The following is a 22580-nucleotide window of genomic DNA, read 5'->3' on the forward strand; positions in this document are numbered from 1 at the left end:
TGGAAGATTTGAGATTAGGAACCCGACCACAAACACTGACATTCATCCCGACAACTGACCACACTTTCAGCATGGAAAATGATAATAATAATAATAATAATAGCAATGATCATATTAATAACAGTAATAGTAATAACACATTCATCCATCCATCACCTTTATCGCTTATTCTTAAAACTAAAGCAACAATAATGATATTGGACTCTATGGCATGAGCTAAGAAACTATTACTCCTGTACATTTCATCCCTCAGATATTAAGTTTTCTACCAACATAAATTTCAAATATAGAAGATATAATATTTAAATACTGTATATAAATCTAAATATTTTTTAATTTGGCAGATAAACACAATGTGTGCATTACAGTCACTTATGTGTGTTGTTCCTGTACTTTATTCTGCTTCCTACAATATCATTTTGCCACCGCTTGTACTTTTATTTTTAAGACATTGACCGGAAGTGTCGTTTCTCTCCAATACAGGTGTGTTCACAGTGGTGCGTCCAGGCGGTGGAGACACACACACGCACGCACACACACAAAGAAAGGTATCAATGTCTGTTTGTATTAGAACTCGTTGTGTTTTCACAGGTTGTGTGTTTTAGGGGGAGCGCGCACGTGTGTCCGTGAGAGGCGCGTGTGGAGTCGGTTCATCCTGCAGCTCCGACCCGCAGCTTTAAACCCGAGGAGCCTCCACGCGAGCGGCTGTCGGCTCTCAGTGGACCGTGTGTCCGGAGCTGCTGCTGCCGCCTGACCCGCTTCTTCTGCCGGGTGAAAGTTTGCTTCCTCTCGGAGGCTGCGGAGCTGAGCTGGAAGTGTCGGTCTCTCCCCGCAACAACTGCGACATCGCCCCGCCGTCGATGTACCTTCTCCGCCTTCTCCTCCGACTCGATCCCGGTTCGTCCCGGTGTCCGGTCCCGCCTCCTCACCGCCGGGCCCCTCCGGCCCGACTCTTCCAGAACCGGATCATTTCCTCTGTCGCAGCCCGGTGGCTCTAAAAATACACTGTGCAGACACGAGCCGGGTCAGAATTCAGCGTCATGAAAGAGGAGGAGGAGGAGGAGGAGGAGGGGGGGGAGGTGATCCTCCGATGAACACCCAACACCCGCTGTAACACACACTGGTCGATTTCCACTGATGGAGCCCGGGTCAGCATCTTGTACCGGCCTGCTGGTTGTAGATGACGGGGAGCTGTATGGAGTCTGGGATGCGTGGTCGCAGTCTATAGCCTTTTTTATACAGGAACAGTGTTTGTTGCGTTGCAATGTACGTGTTATGTAGCTTTAGATAAAACATATTAATTGACATCATTGTGTTAGTGGAGAAAAGACATTGTAAATTACAATTTCCATGCAGATTACTGGGATTGAAGCCTGTTCAAAGATCTTTAAGCGGCCGTGCTAACGTGGAGCCTTTACATTGACCTCTTGACCTCTCTAAACTCTTGTGTTCCTGCTCCTTTCCCCAGGCTCGGTATGTCGGATGAAGATTCCCGTACCAGCACCGGCTCTTCCTCCTCGACGTCCTCAACTCATCAGCATCACCATCAGCAGCATCAGGAGGAGGACGTGACCCCCCCAAAGAAACGAGAAAGGAAAGCCATCATGAGCAAGACCTCCAAGCTCCTCTCCACTAGTGCTAAAAGGTGAACGGCCTGATAGCGACCACGTTTCAATGACCTACACTGCTTTATATTCACACCACTCTATGTTGCTGTGATGGTTGAAAGGCTCATAGATGTATTTTAGGTTTTTAATATCCCCGGGCCTGACGGTCACTATGTTGAGAGTGTTCTTATCTACGCCCAACATCTGGAGACAAGGTCAGAGTTCTCAGTACAGGAAGAGATGGACACCAAAGGTCGTCAAGAGCATCAGTCCAAACACTCTCTTTCAAAAAGGGCCTTTCATGAGCTCCCTGAGGTTTTATTCAGTAGCAGAGCAGCTCTCGCCTCGTGTCCGCCAGGCGTCGATCTGGGCTCCTGAGTGTGGATCCACGTTATTTGATCAGAGCTTCGCTTTTGACCCTCGCCTCTTTATTTGTGCCTGTGCAGAATTCAGAAGGAGCTGGCCGACATCACACTGGATCCACCACCAAACTGCAGGTGAGCGTATCAATCATCGTGGAGAATGTGTAATGTGCCATTCGAAGCATCTGGGGCCCATTGACGTGTGTTTGTGTGTTTCAGTGGCAGTATGGGTGTGTTTTTTTCTGTTTCTGGTTCTGAGGATATTTAGAGGAATTCATTCTAGGTGTCTTGAATGTGATGTGAAATCTCTTTTTGGCGTTTGTGTCCAGTCAGTCAGAAGAAGACAAACGTATCTAAAAGACTTTTTGAATTGTCTGCCTCATAAAGCTAATAGAAACCTCAGTTAATCATATCTCTTTGTGTTTTACCACCTCTGCCAAGGAGGTTAGGTGTTCAGCCGGCCATTTGTTTGATTGATTGCTGGCAAGATTATGCAAAAACTACCGGACAAAATGGATTAAAACTGCATTTGGTGAAAGGATGCCGTGTGGGTTAGGGAAGAGCCCATTACATTGTGGTGCATTTTTTTGTCACTTTCTTTTTGAGATAGTACATTTTTTGCCATTTTCACTGATTTCCCCAAGGAATAATTCATGGATCTTGATGAAAAAAATCGGGCATATTTAGGGGAGTGGTCGCTATGGGTGAAATTTGCTGCAGCTTGATTGAGTTTTAGGGGACGGTTGGGCCTTGGCAGAGGTATCCGCTCTAGTTGGACCCATTCTAGTTTTATTCTTTTAATGGACAGTCCAATCAAAATGTTCCAGTTTTCGATTATCTGACTGAATTCCATTTAGCTGCTTCAGTTCTGTCCAAAAGCTATGGACAAACACCACCGAGCCCCACTGTTACACTGGGTGACTGTTCTTTCTTTACAATGTACACACACTGTAGTGCTGCGTACGCCGTCCTGCTGCCTCGAATGGTCACTAGAACAGGAAATCTAATAATTTCAGGAATCTGTCTCTACGTGGAACGTATATCTGGAGAACCAATCATCTTAATAGCTTTAAACTTGGCGTAAGTATTGTTAAGGACCAAAGGAAGTGCAGTGTTGAATTTGGTGCGAGTTGGATAAATTCAATATTAATACATTTTGAATAAATATGCGATCTCTGAGATGTTGATCACAGGATGTCAGCGTGTTCACAACGGACGCATTCACGACAATGTCAACGGATTCTCTGGTCTGGGGCTCTGCGTACAGAGGAGAGCTTCACTGAGCTTCGAACAAACGGGTGAACAGCTCTTTGTGAAGCAGCTGTGGCTTCAGGGTTCTGCAGGCTGAGTCCAGCAGCAGGTCTTTACTTGCCGTGGCTCAATCGCTGCAGGTCACTTTGGCAGTTTCAGAACGAAAGCTGCAACCAGCAGTAACACAGACCGAGAAAAACAGCCCATGCCAAACACGCAGGTTTACAAGGGGCACTGCACTCGTGTGTATTAGTCCACAAGTGAAAGTAGTCCCCAGTAAATGCTCGGTCTCCTCCTGTTTGAGACATCGGTTTTAGGAAAAGACTGAGCATTTTTTCTTTAATGAAACTGTATTTTCGTGAGCCTTTTCAAACATGTGTGACTTAATTGGAAATGACTGAGGGCAGACGGCATCAGGTCTGGTGTGAATCCACTTCATGTTAAGAGCAAGTGATTGAGCAGATTTCCACACTGGCTGTTGGACTGCACCTGTAGCGCGTCTTTTTTTAATTCATCACAGTGACGGCCGTTCTTACTGCACCGGTTTTCCTGGAGGATCATGGGAGTCTGCATTCCCGAGTGTCTCCCTTTTGTCGACATGGTGACACCCAAGTTCAGAGGACGTTGTTCTAACCTGGCCATGAAGGAACTGACTTAGTGCTCCACATGTGTGTGGTGGGATTTGTCTAATCTTTAGCAGTGTGAAAAAGAAGGCCTCATCTTTTCATTTAGTTTCTTTCCCCTGTAGAAAGTCCTCCACTCAGCACCACGTGCACTAAGGGAATTTTTAAGGGATTGTTTAGTTCTTTGTGCTTCATTAAGCAGGGAATTTGCCCATTAGGGGTGTGAACAGAGCTGGCTAGCTTCGCCCTTGCAGGTGCTGTTTAATGGATTACACAGCGGTGAGTCAGTGGGTTTGGCGTCTTGTGCCTGCCCACTTTTTCCTGACTAGTGCCTGTCATCATCTGTTCTCTGTCGTATCAAACTTTATCTTGCAAACACTTTAAGGCAGCGTCTTTCATCTGGCATTCATCCAAATCCAATTACACACAACTCAGGGAATGCTGCGCAGGCCCTCTTTTATTTTTTTTACAGCCTTGTTGTCACTGAAGTGTGAAGTGCAGACATCACAGTTCTACTCCTCCCTGCATTTCCTTACGTTTTATCCCTCTTTCCTCTCAACCAGCTATTTCATTTATTGCTCACATCCTGATCTTTGTGTCCCCCGACGTCCCGTTTCCCCAGACACCTGAAGACATTGTCACAGATTCCTGACATTCCATTGGTCAGAAGCCGAACGGGAGGGTATCTGCTAGTGCTGATCAGGGTTGGATGGGTCATTGATGTCTTAAGCTCGAACCATTTGTAAATCACGTAATCCTTTGTGTCTCTTTTGGGGTCTCCTGATATCATACAGCTAAACAAGTGTGTGTGTGTGTGTGTGTGTGTGTGTGTGTGTGTGTGTGTGTGTGTGTGTGTGTGTGTGTGTGTGTGTGTGTGTGGGGGAGGCCTGGTGTGAGCTGCCTGAGACCTCTCTGTTTTGCTGCTGATGTGAGCACACGTACACACACACCTCTGCAGTGTGTTACTGGCTTTGCGTGTTTGAGACTACTGAGGTTTTCTCAACAGTTTCTTCATATCTATAAAAAGCCTCCTCCCTGGAGAGGAAGTGGCTGGCCCGTACAATGCAGTTACTTCACAAAGACCTGAAAGCAGCACTGAGCTCTGAGCTGCTGCTGCACAGATGGAAGTTTGAAGAAGTTCCCCTCCTACGTGGCAGGCTTTAGTTGGGTAGCAAAGGGAAATAGAGGTTCCATTTTATCTCCCGTCAGCTGCAGGTACGGCTGAGTTTGACTTTTTTTCTGCCAACTGAAATGTGTGTGTGTGTGGATCTGAGCATCCAAGATGGAAAAGTCTTACAAATGATACAAGTAAGTTATGCAGATCAGATATATCAGATAGTTCCTGGTTTACAGTAACCTGCCACAAGTTGTGATTAATTCGGTTGGGCTTGGACCTTGGATGGGTTTCTTGAAGAAAACAAAGTCCAAAGCAAAGTCGCTCTGACATTGAGCTGAAATATTGCAGAACAATGTTTATTCTTCATGATCCCCAACAAACACTTTAAACTCTGTGTACAATTCTCTACATTCCTCACTACATTTTGCAAATTACCTTTTCAGTTTAGACCAAAACAAATAACATGTGTGAAACGGTCCTGACCAATAGACCATAATTAAGTCCGACCTAAAGAGTTGGTCTCGGATCAAACTGAACCATGGCTCAGTTGTTTGCACTGTGTGCAGCCTTTCTGAGCAATTGCAGGAAGTTGGGACATCATTAAAGGGCCCATATTGTTTAAAATACATTTTCTGGGCTTTTACTATCCGTAATGACTTGAAGGGGGTCAGTAGTTTTTAGCAGTTTGCAGCAGTGACTGTTTTCATACTGCAGTAGTAAGTATGAAAACAGTCACTCCGCGGACTATTTCACTCAGTCCATTCTAAGAAATATGTTATCGAAACGTCTCGTTTTGTACTTCCTCTCCGTATGATGTCAATCGGGATCGCACTCGTCTCTCAGCCCCACCCGGTCGGTACCAGTCCAGCCTCCGAACCCACCCTCCATTGAACAACTTGGATGTTTGAATTTCACTGTGCAGAATCATTTATATATACAGTCTTTGTTCCAGAATAATACACTGACAGTTTCTCAGTGCTCACCTTAAAATACACCTGCACATAGAAGAAGACACCAGACCGCTCCTGCCCGTCACAGACCAACTTTATACTTCATGTGATGTTGAAACTTCACCAGTGCACACACACTGAGAACAGACACTTCCAGTGAACAGGGATGTAGTGCTGTGACTCGTGCATGCATCTTAGAATTGTGATCTATTCACATCTTTGCATTGACTTTGTTTGTCAATGTCCTGCAGGAAAATGTCACATTTAGTCTGAACAACCCATTAGTCTTACTCGTGGAATTGCTGCACAGCTGCCATCAGCCCTGTGTTCAACAGAACTTCCCTGTGCTCAGCCCCCTGGAAAATGTGATGTCATGGTCCAAGTGAGGGATAAAGAAATATTGAGCGGAGGGATTAAAACCAAAGCTGCAGTTTGTTGTCTGGTAGTGTACTAAATAAAGACATGACACACTCGGACTGCTTTTCTAAACAGAGCATCAGTGCCTCTGTTGGCCGGTTAATCAAATGGCTGAGGATTTCACCAGAACAGGGAAGATATCCTTGAATTAATCATCCTGTCTGCAATTGATGTGAATATGTCAAATTAGCATATATATATATATATATATATATATATATATATATATATATATATATATATATATATATATATATATATATATATATATATATTATAAATCAGATTTAAAAGTCTTATTTTGTTGAATCTGCTCTGTTACTGATTTCTTTCCTGTGTTGTATTGAATCCTTCAGCCTCTAGAGACCATGTGTGGGGCTTTAAACATTCAATCTTCCTCACAGTTTAAACTGGACAATACAATGTCCAGTCGCTGCTAAACCAGCAGTAAAATGAGAACATTGAGACATTTCATGCAGATTTATTTATCTGGCCAGTAACACAGTACTATCATTTATTGACCTGCAGTGGAGTCATGTTTTGATGATTTTTGTCGGACAGTAGTCCATAAACGTTGAACATATTTAACTCTGATGAATATAAATGAGTTTATTTGGGATTTTGCTTCTACAATATTGAATGTTGTGATATGAGAATGTTTCTTATCGACATCATTCTGGTGGTTCTCAGCTGTTTTGCCCAGCTCCAGTAATAACACAGACTTATTAGAATGTAATGACTGTTTGTTTCAGTGGAGGAGTATGAACCATGTGATCTTCATTCTGCACTGTTCTCAAGTCGCACTGAGAGAACCTATACAGGCTGATTGCCATTGTATTAAATGGGTGGGGTGTGGTGGGGTGGGAGCGGTTGTGTGTGCGGTGCTCTTGCACAGATTCTCCTTGGCACTCAACTGAAGTGGAGTCATTACATTGTCTCAGTCAGGCAGATTATTACAGTCTCTCTCCCTATCATCACAATAGCGTTTTAAGCAGGTAGTGGTGATTGAAAATGAGTCTGCAGGCAGCGTGCGCATTAAGGTCCACAATTAAGAGACGAAACTTGCACAAAAGTGGTTTGAGAGTAAAAAGCATTGTGAAGCAACACAAAGTGTTGAATGGATCCATTTACAGATGAAAACACAAATGTGCTTACTACAGAGAGAAGAATAGAAAAAGAGAACAGATGTATTTTGATCTTTTCAGCTCTGATGCTTTTACACTGAAGGTAAAAGTAAAGACTGCTGTTTTGTTTGTTAAACTGTAATTACTGAAAATACAATAAATAATAGTTTTTCCTACTTTGCAGTGTTAACAGCGCTTCGTATTTTCATTTGGTGAAATATCTGTGTGGGCAGCGAGGCTAGTGGTGCCGATTGCCCCGACGATCGAAAGTAAGGATTTTTTGGGGGGTTCTTGCTCAGATAATTGGAAAAAAGTGCAGAAAATATCAATACCGTTTCTAACTGTTGAGTGGGTGCAGCCTGCAGCCCACCTCCAAAGGCACACACTGCCCACCCCCTTCTTCTGGCCATTCAGGCACAAATCCACCGAGCATGCTGAGCGTTAATGGTACCTCAACATTTACCTGATTTTAGTGCCGTAAAGCATCATATAAACTCCATCAGGCTCTAATTAAGTGTTCATAAGTAATGTGAGTGTAAGGTCTGCCTTTCATGATAATAGTAATGATAGATGGTCATTGGACACTGATTGTTACTCCATAATCTCCAAAATATCTTCTGCAATCATGATATCATTTGATCCTAAATCATAACTGTGGGAGTTAAAACACTGATCATATGTGAAGTAAAATACTACTCTCACTAAGTACATTCTTAGTGTTGACTGTCAACACAAAAATACAGTGTTTCATTTAATTCAGTTCTATTCAATCACCAAATGACAACATATATTTTACATAGCAAAATTATAGAAAAACCCAACGGTTACCAATACGAGCACTTGGTGAACATGGAGAGCAAAACTCCCTTTAGGCAGTTAGGCAGTTAGCATTTCAAAGTCTAGACAGGTTTTAGGTGAAAATAGAGACGAAAAGACAATATAAAAACATCCTTTAATATGAATTCAAGAACTCTTTTAGGTTTTCTCCATATGTTTGTATGAATTACCCAAAAACTGCACATTGAGACCTGAACATCTACATAATGGAGCTGATTTTATCTGCAGCAGATGAACGGTGTCGGCTCAGTGAACATATTCAACCTCTGTTCTCCTCTGCAGTGCTGCAGGACTCAGTTTTGGGTAAACCGCTGTGTGCCTTTTTCAAAGGTTAAAAGCTTATAAAAAACTGAAACAGCTGAAATGTCAGCTGTGTGTGTGTGTGCGTGTGTGTGCCACAGAAGACCCCTCTCCCCCCCTCTCTCCTGATATTGAAGTGAATGACCACAGTGATAACATGGCATATTACTGGCTCACAAAAAGCACTGGGTGGCCTTTGTGTGCGGGTCGGCGTCAGGCGGGGAGGAAGCCCTGCCTCTCTGTCTCTCTCTCCGTCTCTCTCTTTCTTTCTCCTTCTCTGTCTCCCTCTGTCTCTTTCTCTCTCTCTGCCTCTCTCTCTGTCTCTCTCCGTCTCTCTCTATCTTTCTCCTTCTCTGTCTCCCTCTGTCTCTTTCTCTCTCTGCCTCTCTGCCTCTCTCTCTGTCTCTCTCCGTCTCTCTCTATCTTTCTCCTTCTCTGTCTCCCTCTGTCGCTTTCTCTCTCTTTGTCTCTCGGTCTCTGTCTCTTTCTCTCTGTGGCTTGTCTGCTAATGTTAGACGCTTCTGTTGTCAGGCGGAGAAAAAAAACAACTTGGTCTTGTTGATTCGCTGGCAAATGATTCATTATCTATTCTGGACATAGCAGTGGGTCCTGCCTGAGATCTTGTGCTGTGGCCAGTAACATGTATATCATCAGTCCCTCCCCAGGTCAGGCGTCCCCCTGCAGGAACGCTGCTAACACAGTGTTAATGAAGTGCATTCCTCAAAGGGACGCGGTATTTTTGTAGTGAGGGGGGGGGGTTCCTCCTCTGTTACTTTCACATGTGGGTAGGAGTTGCTTTTGTTATCAGTCTGTACTCTTAGCTTCAAGCCATCACTTACACTATAGTTAGTAGTGGGACTGACTTTTTAAATCTTCGTATTATATAACCATTACTTGCATGAAGGTTACGATCACTTTGAATTGAAATAGTTTTAGAGGTTTCGATTCGTGTGTGTGTGTGGTGATTTTTTTAAGCTGTAATTTGTGATGCTGCTGAAGTTCATTTACATTTATACAGAGAAGTGTTCTCTGTTCTTTTTCTGTTCCCTCGCTGGTGGACATAATAATAGAACCCCCCCACGGCTCTTTCACAGCTCCTCCCCCGTTTGACACACACTGATCCGCTTTTTTCTGTGGCAACAGAAGCCAGAGGTCAGTTTGTGAATGAGGGATATCAACTAATCAATCAATCACTTATTTGTATAGCCCATTCACAAATCACAATTTGTCTCATAGGGCTTTAAATACGGTGTGACATCCTCCACCCGCAACCCCCAATGAGGTTGAAAATCTACTTAAAACCCTTTAATAGGGAAAAAAAGAACGAGAAATTCCCAAAGAGAGTGAGAGCTTACATGAGGGATCCTTCTAGGATTTGACAGAAGTGCAATGATGTCAAGTGTAAAGGAGAAGACATCAAGATAAAGGTCTAGCAGTACTGATTGTGTAACATTTAGTTGCACTGAAGGTCAGTGAATTGTGGATTAATGTCATTAATGGTCAGCGTCTGAGGGAGAACATATGTATCGATAGTCCTGTTGCACTGTAATTGTAATTATCCGTCATTTTCCTGCAGGAATTGTGCATGTGCGTGTTTGCGTGCGCGTGTGTTTTCTCCACAAATGGACAAACTAAAGCTTGTATTGATCAGAAAATGATTCTGAGACGCTATGACAAAATCTCAAGCAATTCAGGAAATGATGTGATGCAAAATTCAAAAATGCATTTTTCCAGGAATCTCTGCAAACACGACCTTAAAGACATCTAATTATGTTCACATGGTAGGATAATGATGCAGCAGGACATCATTATGAATATAAACAAGTTAGAATTGCCTGATTGGGGTATATTCAGCCAGTACCCCTCTGATGCTTTTCATTCAAATATTTTTCAGACACACTGGTGTGATGTACTGTAGCATTAAACTCTACTTCACTTCAGAATCCTTAAATGTGACAAAAGTTATTTTACCCATATAGAGAATACTATCTCTTCAATTTACTGATTATTATCTAAAGTTATTTGTTAAGTGACACAATGAAAGATGTAACAATGATCTATACCAGGGGTCTTCAACGTTTTTCAGGCCAAGGACCCCCAAACTGGTGGAGAGATGGAGCAGGGACCCCCTACTATATATATTGTATAAAATTGTGTTTCATATTAAACTGGGCCTAGTGCCATGTATAAACATAGCTACCCTGTTATTGTGCATTCAATATTAAGCTATTCAAATATTACACAGGTTCATATATTCATGTTTTTAATTTAAACATGTGCAAGGTACAGGGTGGCTGTGCTACTGCCATTTATAAACATAAATCTTCCATACAACACTGAGCTATTAAAATAATTCACATTCATGTTTTTATTTTAAACATACATGTAGAAGGGACAGTGAATCCTCAAGCCATCTGTGGATGGCACACATACTCCCACATTAGTGAGATGTCTGTCCCTGATGAGTAGCACACAACCTATCTAACCTTGGACGGATGGAGGTGGTCAGGCAGAGGGTCACATCAGCCTCACAATGTGTTGGATCCATGTTAATGTGTATTTAAAGACATTTAAATTTGTGGGAACAAAATTTCAAAATAAAAAATATATAAAACATTGTCTAATCAACCAAAAAATTCCGCGGCCCCCCTGTTGAAGACCTCTGATCCATACTGTTCTTGCTTTACATCAGCTTCAGTGTTGTCACAGAGGTCGTCTTACATTACATTCAAACACTAACGTTTGGTTGAGCAACAGAAGATGTGAATCAGAGGCTGTGACTGAAAATCAGCTGCAGAGTTAAACAGCAGTAAAAACGGATGAGTGCTGGTTAGGGCTGTTAGAAGAAGTCACAGTGTAGACACGGCAGAAATGAGTGACAGGAAAAAGAGAACAAACTCAACTGTACCTATATATCAATCAGTGAACTGCCCTGACTGATTAATCTGCCTATAAATCTACTGGTTAATCCAGACATTTCTTTTCTATTTGTTGTTAAGTATATAAAACATCAGAAATGGTGAAAATGCTCATTGTTAAAGATAAGTTGTTTCAATTGATTCTGTTGTTTGACCGAGAACTTGAGGAGAATAATAATATGAGGCGAGAATTTAAGAAACTGGAACCACCAATTTTATGGCAGTTGTTTTTTTGCAGAGTAACTTAAATGATTGCTGTTGTAGTTAATTGATTTATCTGCCATTTAATTAACTTTCTGGCATCTAGTTAGATCATTGATCAACTGTTTCAGCCCAAAGCACATGATTCCCAGAGAGTATAGTTGTTTTCAGACCTCCGGATGATGTCTGTAGAATTGGGTCCCGAAGTTTGTCTTTCACAGACAAACAACGCAACACAGAACTCCCTGGAAGATTCAGGTGAGGGCTGGTGCTGCAGGCAATGTGATGTAATGTAAGACTTCTGCTGTGAAGATCACATGTTTTTATTTACACCGGTGTCGAGTTTTTAGTCTCTATCACTAAAAACTCTTGACATCTTCATTGTGCCTTCATCTTGTGTGGCACCGGTTTCTCATCCTGAGATATTTGTCTCCTTTTTGATTCGTTTTGTATTCTTGCGTCTGTCGTGTGTTAGTAACATCATCAACACACCCACTCGCTCACAGGGAATCCTGAAGAAAGCAGAAAGTCCGGAGGCTCTCAGTCGGACATGTACGTTCACACAGGTACAGCCCCTCCAGAGAAAGTCCGGAATTCTGTGCATGTCTGAAAGCCGCCATAGAGATGTGCACAGCTCACACCTGACCCTTACCCCACTGCCCCCTAGTGGGTAGATCTGGTCCTACTGTGAATTTTGGACCTCACCTTAAATTACGTTCTTAGCTCAGTTAAGTGTGTCTGATTCTACAGATTTTACACATTCTCTGTCTTTTCTTTTTGTCACATGGAAGCAATGCACAGTGGGGGGTGCAGGAAAGGACACCATGGAGGAGAGTGTGAACTCCAGGCTTCACGAGTCTTGACCCTCCTCAATAGATGTTTTATTACACTGGAGACACAGAGATGATTAAGGTGGTGATTCTTGCTCATTAAGAGCAGTCTACAAAATCATAATGGCCATGATGCAGGTAGTCAGCAGTCTGTGTGTGTGTGTGTGTAGGTGTGTGTAGGTGTGTGTGACAGTGAGAGAATACGATGTTTGGCTGAGTTTAACCTCTCCAGTCAGAACAGGAATCAGTGTGTGCAGTCAGAGCTTCGCTGCACTGTATTATTCTTGGAATTGCCGTGTCTGAATAATGTAATAGTTTTGTTTGTTGAATAATACATCGTACTTTGTTTGTTTGAATATTCAAATAGTTTCTGTCTAAATATATTGCTGTACACTGTGTTGTGCATGTGGTTTTTCTTCACATTCATTTGAATGCCTCTAACATGCTGTAAGAGCTCTGCTTATTTAACAATGGAATGTGAAACAGTAAAGTGTCTTTTTTTTCTGAGCGCTTCATCAGCCGCTCAATTATGTGAAAACTTCTCTGCCATCAAAACGCAGAGAGAAGCTGCTGTTGACTTTCTGTGCTGCGGCTGTACTTTGAGTCCTGTTAGGATGCAGTTCTATCTCCATAGGCAAATGAGGCTGTTGATCTTTTTCTTTTTTTATTACTTCCCGCTGTTTGCATGATGACGCACAGGGGCCATTGCACTTTGTTTATTGTATTCCTGGCTGCAGAAAATATACATACTTTTGAGTGATTGAGCAGATGTTGCATGTCAGAATACAAGTGTATCTCAAAAATATATTTCATAAATGCATATATTCTCGAATCATTACACATAAAGTGAATTATTTCAAGCAATGATCTCGGCTCATAAAAAAATTTATAATCCTGTATCTCAAAATATTTAAATATTTCCAAAGATCAATCAAAAAAAGGATTTGCAAAACAGAAATGTCCAACTTATTGTCAACTCTTGTGACGTCAGCAGTCTTGTGGTTGTGGTGGCATGTACCGAACTAGACTGAAGGAAACAGTGTGTTTATACTGTATCAATGTTAATTTACTCAAACTGAAATTAATTATTATAATATTTTGAAATGTCGTTTTTTAGATGTAGGCCTTAATTATGAAAATTTAAAAAATGTTTCAAACATTTGAATGTATGTGTAATGAGTCTAAAATAAAATAAAAATTGAGATGATACAGTTTTAAATGAACTTAATACTTAATACTATAGCAATTATCATGACTTGTATCGTTTGTCTGGATATTCAGCGGAGCTCCTCCTGAGACAGATGCTGGTTTGATGTTTAGTGAGGAAACCTCATGTATGATAAAGTTTGAAATGCTGTAGTTGTGCAGGTTGCCAGGCAGCCGATCTGATTTACACTTTGTTTTTTGTTTTTGAATACTGAGCTTTCAAATGAGTCTCTGTCCCTCTGTGGTACAGTGGAGTTACCTCAGTTGTTCTCTAGTTGCTAGAGACACTGTCAGATTTCTGTAGCATCCAAATGTTAAACCAGAGTCACTTTTTCCCGTGTCCCGACAGTGCCGGACCTAAAGGAGACAACATCTATGAGTGGAGGTCGACCATCCTGGGCCCTCCAGGCTCCGTGTACGAGGGAGGAGTGTTCTTCCTGGACATCGCCTTCTCACCAGACTACCCCTTCAAACCACCCAAGGTGAAACTTCTCTTTTAACTAGATGTCTGTCAGTACGTGGCAAAGCCTGTTTCTGTGCATCATGCTCTGATGGAGCTCCTTTGGAGAGGTGTAATTTTCACATTTTTCACTAGAGGGCACACAACCAAGTGAAATCCGCAGTTCATACATACTGTGGCATTACTCAGATGGTTGTAACCCATTCAAAAAGTGTCGAAATTTACTATCATCTCATGTTTTCAAACATTAACACTTAGCAAAATATGAAATGAGGGCTTTTTTAAAATTCCTAAGGTACTGCTCTTCATTTCTGCACAAGTGTAGCCTGTGGAGCAGCATTCTTTAATTTCATTGTGTCCTCATTTCCTCATTCTGCATTTGTGATGCGGTTGGTTTGTGCACACTAGTTTGTAATAAATGAAACTTTCAGTGCTGTTCAGTGGGTTGATGTTGACACTGCAGTTAAGTTGTGGCATGACGCTTCACAAAGCAGATGGCCTGATAACGGGCATTAAGGAACAGTCAATACTTTCCATGCAGTCTGGCAGACAAATGAGAACATAACGTGTTAAAAATCAGTTTTGTGCAAGAGCGAAAAAATTATAAAAGAAAAGGAGAGAGTGGAAAGGGCAAATGAGGGGAAGGGGGATAAAATAATAATTCTACTCTGACCAAACGCCCGTCCACGGCTCCCCTTTGTCATCAATGCCCAACCAGTGAGGCCCTCAACAATTTTATATTTTTTTCTCTTTCTTTTTTTTTCCTCTAATCTTTCTCCCTCTGTCAGATATTGTCAAACTGTCTCTGCTCTTCTGGCCTCTAACCTTCAAATCTACAACAAACCTGTACACTCATATGCATGCACTCACCTAAAACAATAAATGAATGTAAGCCAAACATAATGACCCCCCTTGATGACCCACCCTGCCTTGTTTAAATTATCTGTTTTTTTTACTCTGTTTTTTTCTTCTCAGTTGTAAATGTTGATGTGGTTGAGTCTTGTTCCCCTTCTTGGCTTTTGCTGTGTCTTTGTGTTGGTCACCAAACTGTATCGCACTATAAGTAAGTAATTTAAGAATAAATCTGTTTAGTGATTTTGATCCTCTTGTTTTGTGTGCGTCGTCCAGGTGACGTTCCGCACCAGGATCTACCACTGTAACATCAACAGTCAGGGGGTGATCTGTCTGGACATCCTGAAGGACAACTGGAGTCCTGCCCTCACCATCGCCAAGGTCCTGCTGTCCATCTGCTCCCTGCTCACTGACTGCAACCCTGGTGAGAGCTGCAACACGCACACGCACGCACACACGCACACACACGCACACCACGCACACGAAAAGGCCCAGTTAGAGCCTCTAAATCACCTGAAAGCTGATATGTTTTCTGCCAACATTGATTATATTGGGACTTTCTTCTTTAACAATACATGTTCCCCTCTGTTTTAAAGTATTTTCCTCTTTCCCATCTATTTCTGTCTGCAGCTTCTTGTTATTATAACATAAGATTGTTCCGTAAAACACAAAACTCTTCTCAGCCTCATAAATAATGAAATTCTCATTTAGGCCTTACAGGACTTTACTAAAAGGATTTTAAAGTTACATTTATTACTCTTAAATGTGCTCTGTGACTCCAGCTCACATTACAGACCTTTAAACCCCCTTATATCACCAGGCTAAGCCCTTGTGACTGGAGACGGAAACACAGCGTTTGTGCTGAGACTGCCTGAGGAAAAGCACTTAATAAATCTTTTTATTCTTCTGTTGTGAAGGTTTACTGCAGCGTAGTTGCTCTTTAAATGTAAGCAGTGTTCTGTGGGGTAGTATCGGGGAGGATCATATGCAATGTGCGATTATTTAAAAGCTCATAATCAGTTGCTGTTTTCTGGCAATCATGGACTTGCAAGGTTTTTGGAGTAAGTGTAATGTGGCACCTTGGTAAGTTATTCACAGAGTCACAATTTTTTTTAAATATATTTGTTTAACTGTTTTCCTAAACTAAGAATAATGTTGGGATATTTAATTACATGTGCAGCGATAGAGGATTTTGTCCATATTGTCCTCTCCTGTTGTGTGGAAGTTGGGTTTTTTGCTGCTGGAGATATTAATGTCCAAAAAGGTGCAATTAATATATATATATTTTTTTTTTATTAGAAAAATAACCAGAATGGATACACTATGTAAATATCTGATCAATGGGCCTCATGCATTAACATGTTCGTATTCTTATACATTGTACATTGGTTTCTATGGTGAATATGTGCAAACATGCCACAGCAGGTTCAACAAACGCTTCTTTAGAAAAGTGTGGTGATAACGTGCGTAAACAGGATGAATGCCACCTGTGTGTATTTGAGTGAGTGCACTTAGTTAATTAGCATAATAAAGGCCCAAATAATAGCTTTATAAGGCTACACTTCCTCCCCAGGGTCAGAAGTGTTCACTCATGAAAGTTTAGACATAACATCAGCAAGAGGAAGAAGTGAAATTTAGGTAAATAGTTTACATGGCGACAATTAAGTCCAGCCAGCCATCTCGTTATCCGCCTGCCAACTGCATTATATTACAGCTCGAATGAGTTGTGGGCTCCCCTGGCCATCACAACATTTAGCAGGTACATGAATGAATTTAGAATTACGCTATGATTCAAATAAAACAGAAGAATGGCACCATAACTATCCGGTTTAATTTAGATATTTATTTATAATTGCTTAAAACTAATGAAATATATGTTCCATTAGTAAAAAACATTATTTGAATAACAGCAGACTAGTTTTTTTGAGACTCTTACGACAGGTCTGGAGCACTCGTAAATTATGTTCATACCTTTTAAGAAAATGAGAAGAAAATACAAGAAAATTGGTGAATGCAACAATGCCATGACTCGTATTCACAATTAAGAACAAATCTGTTCGTACAAATGTATCATGAGGCTCATTGTCCTTTACGTAGGGGTAGGGCTGTCACATTTCTTGTGACCAAAATAATCCACAATTGCTATTTTACTGTGATATCTATAGAAACAAATTATAAGAAAGACAAATTAGGATATCAAATGACAGATTTCTAATGCCACGTTTTGTCTTTGTGTGTTTCCAGCCGATCCCCTGGTTGCAAGCATCGCCACCCAGTACACAACGAACAGACCTGAACATGACCGGATAGCCAAACAGTGGACCAAACGCTACGCCACATAATCACCAGAGGGGCTGCTGCTGCTCGGACGAGTCAGGGATGCTGCGGTGGGGGGTGAACTTGGGGGTGCGGGTTGGGGTGATTTTTATCTCAGAATTTAAGTCTTAACTCTTAAGATAACTTTTGTTGTTGTCATTTATTTTATTATAACTATAATCAAATTTGGCAATAATGCATTTAATGTTTTCTCTTGTTTAGTTTTTTTTAGCTTGAGCTTGAAGGATGAATGTAAATACTAAATGTAATGTAAAAACTGTTTGATGAAACTTGTCACAGCATGATCCCCGAAAGTCCGTATAAATTGTCACATGCATTAAAGGTTCTGGTTGGAGTTTGCTTCCCTCTCCAAGGTGTTTTACACATGTAGACATGTTTCGATGTGGATGGATCCTGGTGGTGACGTGTGCTCTGTTCTGATGACAAGTTGTTCCCTCTCTCCCTTAAACACTTAAACACGACCAACTGAAGAAGCATCCATCTTGGTTTAATCCTTTCAAACATGTTCCCTTCACCACCAGAATAAAGCTCTGAGAGGATTTGTTATGAAGAGGTTTTTATTTTTATGCAGCACATTTTAAGACCGATTAGAACAGTTCAGGGTTAGTTTGACTGAAGTCTTGATGTCACTACCTCTGTTCTACTAGCAGCACATGAAATGTTTATACTCAGAAACACTGAGGACACAGAAAACAGCGCAGGTCATCCATCACAGTCTCTCCATGTTTGTTTGTTTTCAGTCAGGGAATGTTGCTCATTAAAGTGACAAATATAAATTAGTTAAAAAATAAATATTTCCTCTTAACACAGATTTTTACTGTTAAAAAGGCTTTTACACAAACACACACACACACACTCTCACACAGCTTTAACCAGGAGCCCTATTGGATTATAGAGGCTGGACGACACACAGGAGTGCAGCTAAGGTCAGACATTATGAAATCAAACACCACAAGTTAAGGTAGTACCATGAACGTTATTGCTGCCGAGCCATATTTACTATTTGATACTAACCGGACAAAGGACTGGTGCTGCGTTCACATCAGATGGGAAATAGCGTTTCAGGTCCTTTAACTCTGTAAACTCTGTTTATGAACCACATGAGGTGTTCAATGCCCGAGTTTTGAAGAGAGTTTCAGATTTCTCAAGTCAAGCACATGTTCAGCTGCATGTCTATAGATTTAAAGGTGGCTGTAGTCATTTACCCTGTACTGGTCGTAATGAGATTCAATCCAATCTCCATTTGTTCAGTGCATAAATATGTTGGGAGTGGATTGTGAGTCTGTTTGCAGATTGGCCTTTGATTGGATTCTCCTCGCTGCCATGACCGAGATGATAGAACTCTTTGTAATAACATGACTTATGAACTTGTCCTTCAACTTGGGAGGATACACACATTTCAAATGAAAAGAACAGTGGAGGTCGCACATTATTTCACGACCACAACTCAAATGCCAAACCAATCAATCTGTTTTCGAGTCGTCTGGAATCTTTGGTACTAAAGTGCTTTCTTTTTTAAGTGATGTTTTTCCCATGAAAACCAGATCACCTTCCTGTTAGTGTTGAGCACTGTATGGAAAAGCTTTCTTTCAAGGGTTAGTGATTTTAAAGAAGGTGAACTACAACATGAGCCCTCATATTAAGAGGTTCAGCATTTCAGAAAACTCACTTATCTAACTTTTTTCCCAGGGTAAGTGGAGACGGTCAGTAACAATGTCTGTGCGTTAAGTGTGGAGCTAGCTACTCGACTCGTTTAGCCTTAGCTTAGCATAGAGTGCAGGGAAGCTGCTAGCCTGCTTTTCATTTGTATTCTATTTCCAGTGACTGCCTTGCATTGAAGGGACAGAACAAGTTGTACTCGGTATTCACTGTTAGTTACAGCTGGACGGTCCATTACAACTGCTCAGCCATAAACTCTACTTTTATCATGCCTTTATGGTAGAGGTGTAAACTCAGTTATATATTTTAGTGATGATGTTAACACATTTCTGACAGTGTCAGTAAGAACCGTCTGTAAAAACTGTTAAATGTTTACGTTGCACTGAATGAAGTGGCCAATGAGTGTAAGCTGGAGCCGTTTCTAGCCAATCAACAGTTAACTTGTCACCAGCTACAGCCTTGGCTGCCAGATATGGTTGACGAGCATAGGTTTTACTATCGTCCAGGCACAGTGGCCAGACTTGGCAACATTACTGTGATGACAAGATTCCAGAAGCAGCAGATATTTGCTCTTTGTTGAGAAGGAGTTACAAAGAAATTATTTTTCAAAATCACAATTTTCCCTGAAGTGTTGGCATCAGTGACTTTGCCTGATTTGGTACCATCGATCTTAAGCAGAGAGCTTGAGCTCAATGACTTGACCTTTCTGTTTTACATTTATTTGTGAACAAAGAAAATTAGATGATATATTAAATAGAGATCTTTGGAGGCATGTCCCTTAACACACATCCATTATATTGATCTTTTCCTCTCACTTTCAAAAAGCAAGTCGATCAGGGAACTTCCCACAATGCTGAGCTGTTCCTTCATGATACGAATATTGCATATACGTGAATGAATGTGTGGAAATGATCAAATGTACACAGAAGCAGTTAAAGTCATGTTGCTAAGCTAAAGGCAATCCCTGTTGTCCTGCTAGTTGTTCCCATGTGAGGTGAATGCAGCCTGTCCATAGCAGGAGCAGAGAGGAGTGCGTGTAGGGGGTCTTCAGAGTTTCACATGTCGTTGGACGGAGTGCCTTTGCTTTTGCGCCCTGGAAGAGGGAAGGAAGATTTGCTCTGAGGCTGGGTGAGGCGGCTGGTCAGCTGGGTGAAGGGCTCGATGAGCGAGTTGCGTTCGGTGACGCTCACCTCCCACAGCTTCACCTTCTCACCTCTCGCCCACTGCTGCGCCACCTCCTGGTCCACCTGCCGACGCTCCCGCAGGTCTGTCTTGTTCCCCAGCACTACAACCGTCACCTGAGGACACGGCAGAAACACCGCAAGCAAATTCAGTTAAGTTCATGGTACATCAGCCAACAGTTTAAAAACCATTAGATAATATTAAATATTAATATTAGACTTTCTTATTAAGCTTTGGGCTCTTTACCTAGTACTGGACAGTAAGATATTAAAATATTGAGGTATTTCTCACCAGTCAAACTGAAAAAATGTAAAAACATCTTACATTTTCAGTATTAAATGACCATATAATTATTATACTGACGTATAAATACTAAGGACATTTAAGGGGCATTATTGTAACAAATATCCACACTGAGGAGAGAAAACCAACCAGAATGACAGAGCTTATGGGGAGATGAACATGGCATCTCGTTACTTGGCCAGAGCCCTGGTTTGGAATAAGGTGGAGAAAAACTAGGGCTGGGTAATATGGTCAAAAAATATATTGAGATAAAAATATAGTGGATATATAATTATCACAATAAATGTCACATTATTATTTCTTTTCAGTTTTAAAACTGATTTTTACTCGAGAGGGAAGGTTGTGGTTTTAAATTCTTTATGAGCAGAGTGAAATAACTCAATATGAACATTTTACAAATCTGACATAGATCAATTATGTGTTATACCTTCTCACTGTGGACAATGTATGAGCAATATATATTGGACTTTTGTTACATTGCAATAATTGTTGATATTGTTTAATTACCCCTCCCTATAGGAAAAAACACCCATTTTAAAGGTAAAACAACAAAAGTAAAAGCTGATCTATAAATCAGTTCTTTGAATTGGCAACCGACTGATTGCTATTGATGGTTATACATAACTTTTTTTTTATGGTCACATGTGGCTGCTGATCTCCTGGGGTTTGTTACTCATAACAGTCTTGTGTAAAAAGACACTTTCAGGTGTTGTTTTTTTCCAAGCTCCGAGCTTCAGCTCACTAAAATTAAAATGCAATAATGGCTACTACAAGGAAGTGCCAAGTTGCATACACTCTGAGCCTGAAAACAGAGAAATCTGTAGCTGTCCAAACCCTTCCAGTCTTGTGATATGCAGCGGCACATTTCAGGACAAAGCTGAGTTAGACAGACAACAAGAAACAGCACATATTAGGAAGGTTACTAAAGAATACGTTGAAGCAGCTGCACCTCTTTTTTATCTCTGGATTTGTCGATTTCCTTCTTCAGAAAATCCACCTTCTTGAAAGACTCCAAGCTGTCGACGCTGTAGACGAGTACGAAGCCGTCTGCCACGGAGTAGTAGTGCTTGGGGAGGTCTTGTCCATCGTGGAGACCCTTAGTATCGTAGAGCCTCAGCTGCTCCTTCACACCACGGTCAGTTTCCACCGAGGCCACGTACACGTCCTCCTGCGTCTCACTGGACTCAGAGCCTGGGAAACACAGAGAAGACAAGATAAATCAGAAACCAGACGTTCAGCCCCACATACACACAACAAAACAACAGTATCTCAACTGATATATTACCTCCAACGGTAGCAACATGATCATGGAAGCCCTGAACAGCATTATGAGAAGTGAATAACTCATTTCATTAATATCAGACTGAAGGGAACATCAGTTATATTCTGAAATATGCTTGCACAGTTAACCAAGGTGTTGAATGTCCAGATCAATGGCGAGTCTCATTGTGAACCAGATCAATTTGATTTAATTAATTCAAATTAAAACTGAATTGAAATCACAGGATCCGATGTCACTGAACTGTTGTCTCCAGTCATCCCAGCTGCGTCTCTTACCTACAGAGTGATTTCCGTATAGCAACTGCTCCAAAATGGCAGTTTTCCCAACTGCTGCCTGGCCACACACCACCACTTTACAGCCTTTTCCCATGTCGAGCCTGTAATGCATGAACACACCGCGTCTCGCTGTTTACACCCCGCTGTGACACGTGTTAGACATGTGCAACGTTAACACTGACACGGGCTTCTAGAAAACAACAACAACTCGGATTGTAGCCTTTAGCTTTGGCAGTGACAGCACTGTGTTGTTTAGCCTGTTTAGCCTGGCTAGCTAGCATGTTAGCCGTAGCACGTCATTCCGCGTCGCGTGAACACACCAGTTCGAGTCCAGCTGTGAAATCCCTCCGTGTCAGTCACTGCACATCCGGGTGAAGTGTCTTACTTGGATCAGGACGATAACATGTGTTTATCAGGTTTGGAGCGTCACGTCCATTCTGCCCTGCTAGCTCTTATTATCCTGACACTGCGCATGCGTACTGGCTAA

The 22580-nt window shown here is 41.5% G+C and overlaps 2 protein-coding genes across 4 annotated transcripts; one reads left to right on the plus strand and one right to left on the minus strand.

Annotated features, from left to right (window-relative positions):
* The first annotated feature begins 461 nt into the window (after positions 1 to 461).
* ube2e1 (ubiquitin-conjugating enzyme E2E 1) lies at positions 462 to 17726 on the plus strand. Of its 2 annotated transcripts, none has more exons than XM_035182746.2 (6): positions 462 to 548; positions 1469 to 1645; positions 2054 to 2104; positions 14093 to 14225; positions 15332 to 15479; positions 17300 to 17726. In XM_035182746.2, exons 2-6 carry the CDS (start codon positions 1476 to 1478, stop codon positions 17395 to 17397), a joined length of 600 nt encoding a protein of 199 aa, XP_035038637.1. In that variant the 5' UTR covers positions 462 to 548; positions 1469 to 1475; the 3' UTR covers positions 17398 to 17726. The 2 variants fall into 2 exon arrangements, with proteins under 2 accessions (XP_035038637.1, XP_035038636.1); XM_035182745.2 differs by lacking the exon at positions 462 to 548 and adding an exon at positions 1084 to 1266.
* Positions 17727 to 17931: 205 nt separating this feature from the next.
* nkiras1 (NFKB inhibitor interacting Ras-like 1) lies at positions 17932 to 22580 on the minus strand. Of its 2 annotated transcripts, none has more exons than XM_035182748.2 (4): positions 22479 to 22580; positions 22094 to 22194; positions 21486 to 21727; positions 17932 to 20349 (listed from the first exon to the last, which is right to left on the minus strand). In XM_035182748.2, exons 2-4 carry the CDS (start codon positions 22185 to 22187, stop codon positions 20107 to 20109), a joined length of 579 nt encoding a protein of 192 aa, XP_035038639.1. In that variant the 5' UTR covers positions 22188 to 22194; positions 22479 to 22580; the 3' UTR covers positions 17932 to 20106. The 2 variants fall into 2 exon arrangements, with proteins under 2 accessions (XP_035038639.1, XP_035038638.1); XM_035182747.2 differs by having other exon boundaries at positions 22414 to 22576.

Source organism: Hippoglossus stenolepis, chromosome 17, assembly GCF_022539355.2.
Source record: "Hippoglossus stenolepis isolate QCI-W04-F060 chromosome 17, HSTE1.2, whole genome shotgun sequence".
In the NCBI taxonomy this organism is placed as follows: domain Eukaryota; kingdom Metazoa; phylum Chordata; class Actinopteri; order Pleuronectiformes; family Pleuronectidae; genus Hippoglossus; species Hippoglossus stenolepis.

What these genes read in the sequence shown, in the direction of transcription:
- nkiras1 (XM_035182748.2), bottom strand. Translation starts at nt 22,187, where the DNA reads ATGGGAAAAGGCTGTAAAGTGGTGGTGTGTGGCCAGGCAGCAGTTGGG. An exon ending in ATACGGAAATCACTCTGTAG is followed by an intron (nt 21,728 to 22,093) that starts GTAAGAGACGCA and finishes TGTGTTTCCCAG; the next exon opens with GCTCTGAGTCCAGTGAGACG. An exon ending in AATCCAGAGATAAAAAAGAG is followed by an intron (nt 20,350 to 21,485) that starts GTGCAGCTGCTT and finishes CCGTGTCCTCAG; the next exon opens with GTGACGGTTGTAGTGCTGGG.
- ube2e1 (XM_035182745.2), top strand. An exon ending in CTCTCCACTAGTGCTAAAAG is followed by an intron (nt 1,646 to 2,053) that starts GTGAACGGCCTG and finishes GTGCCTGTGCAG; the next exon opens with AATTCAGAAGGAGCTGGCCG. An exon ending in GCTCACTGACTGCAACCCTG is followed by an intron (nt 15,480 to 17,299) that starts GTGAGAGCTGCA and finishes GTGTGTTTCCAG; the next exon opens with CCGATCCCCTGGTTGCAAGC.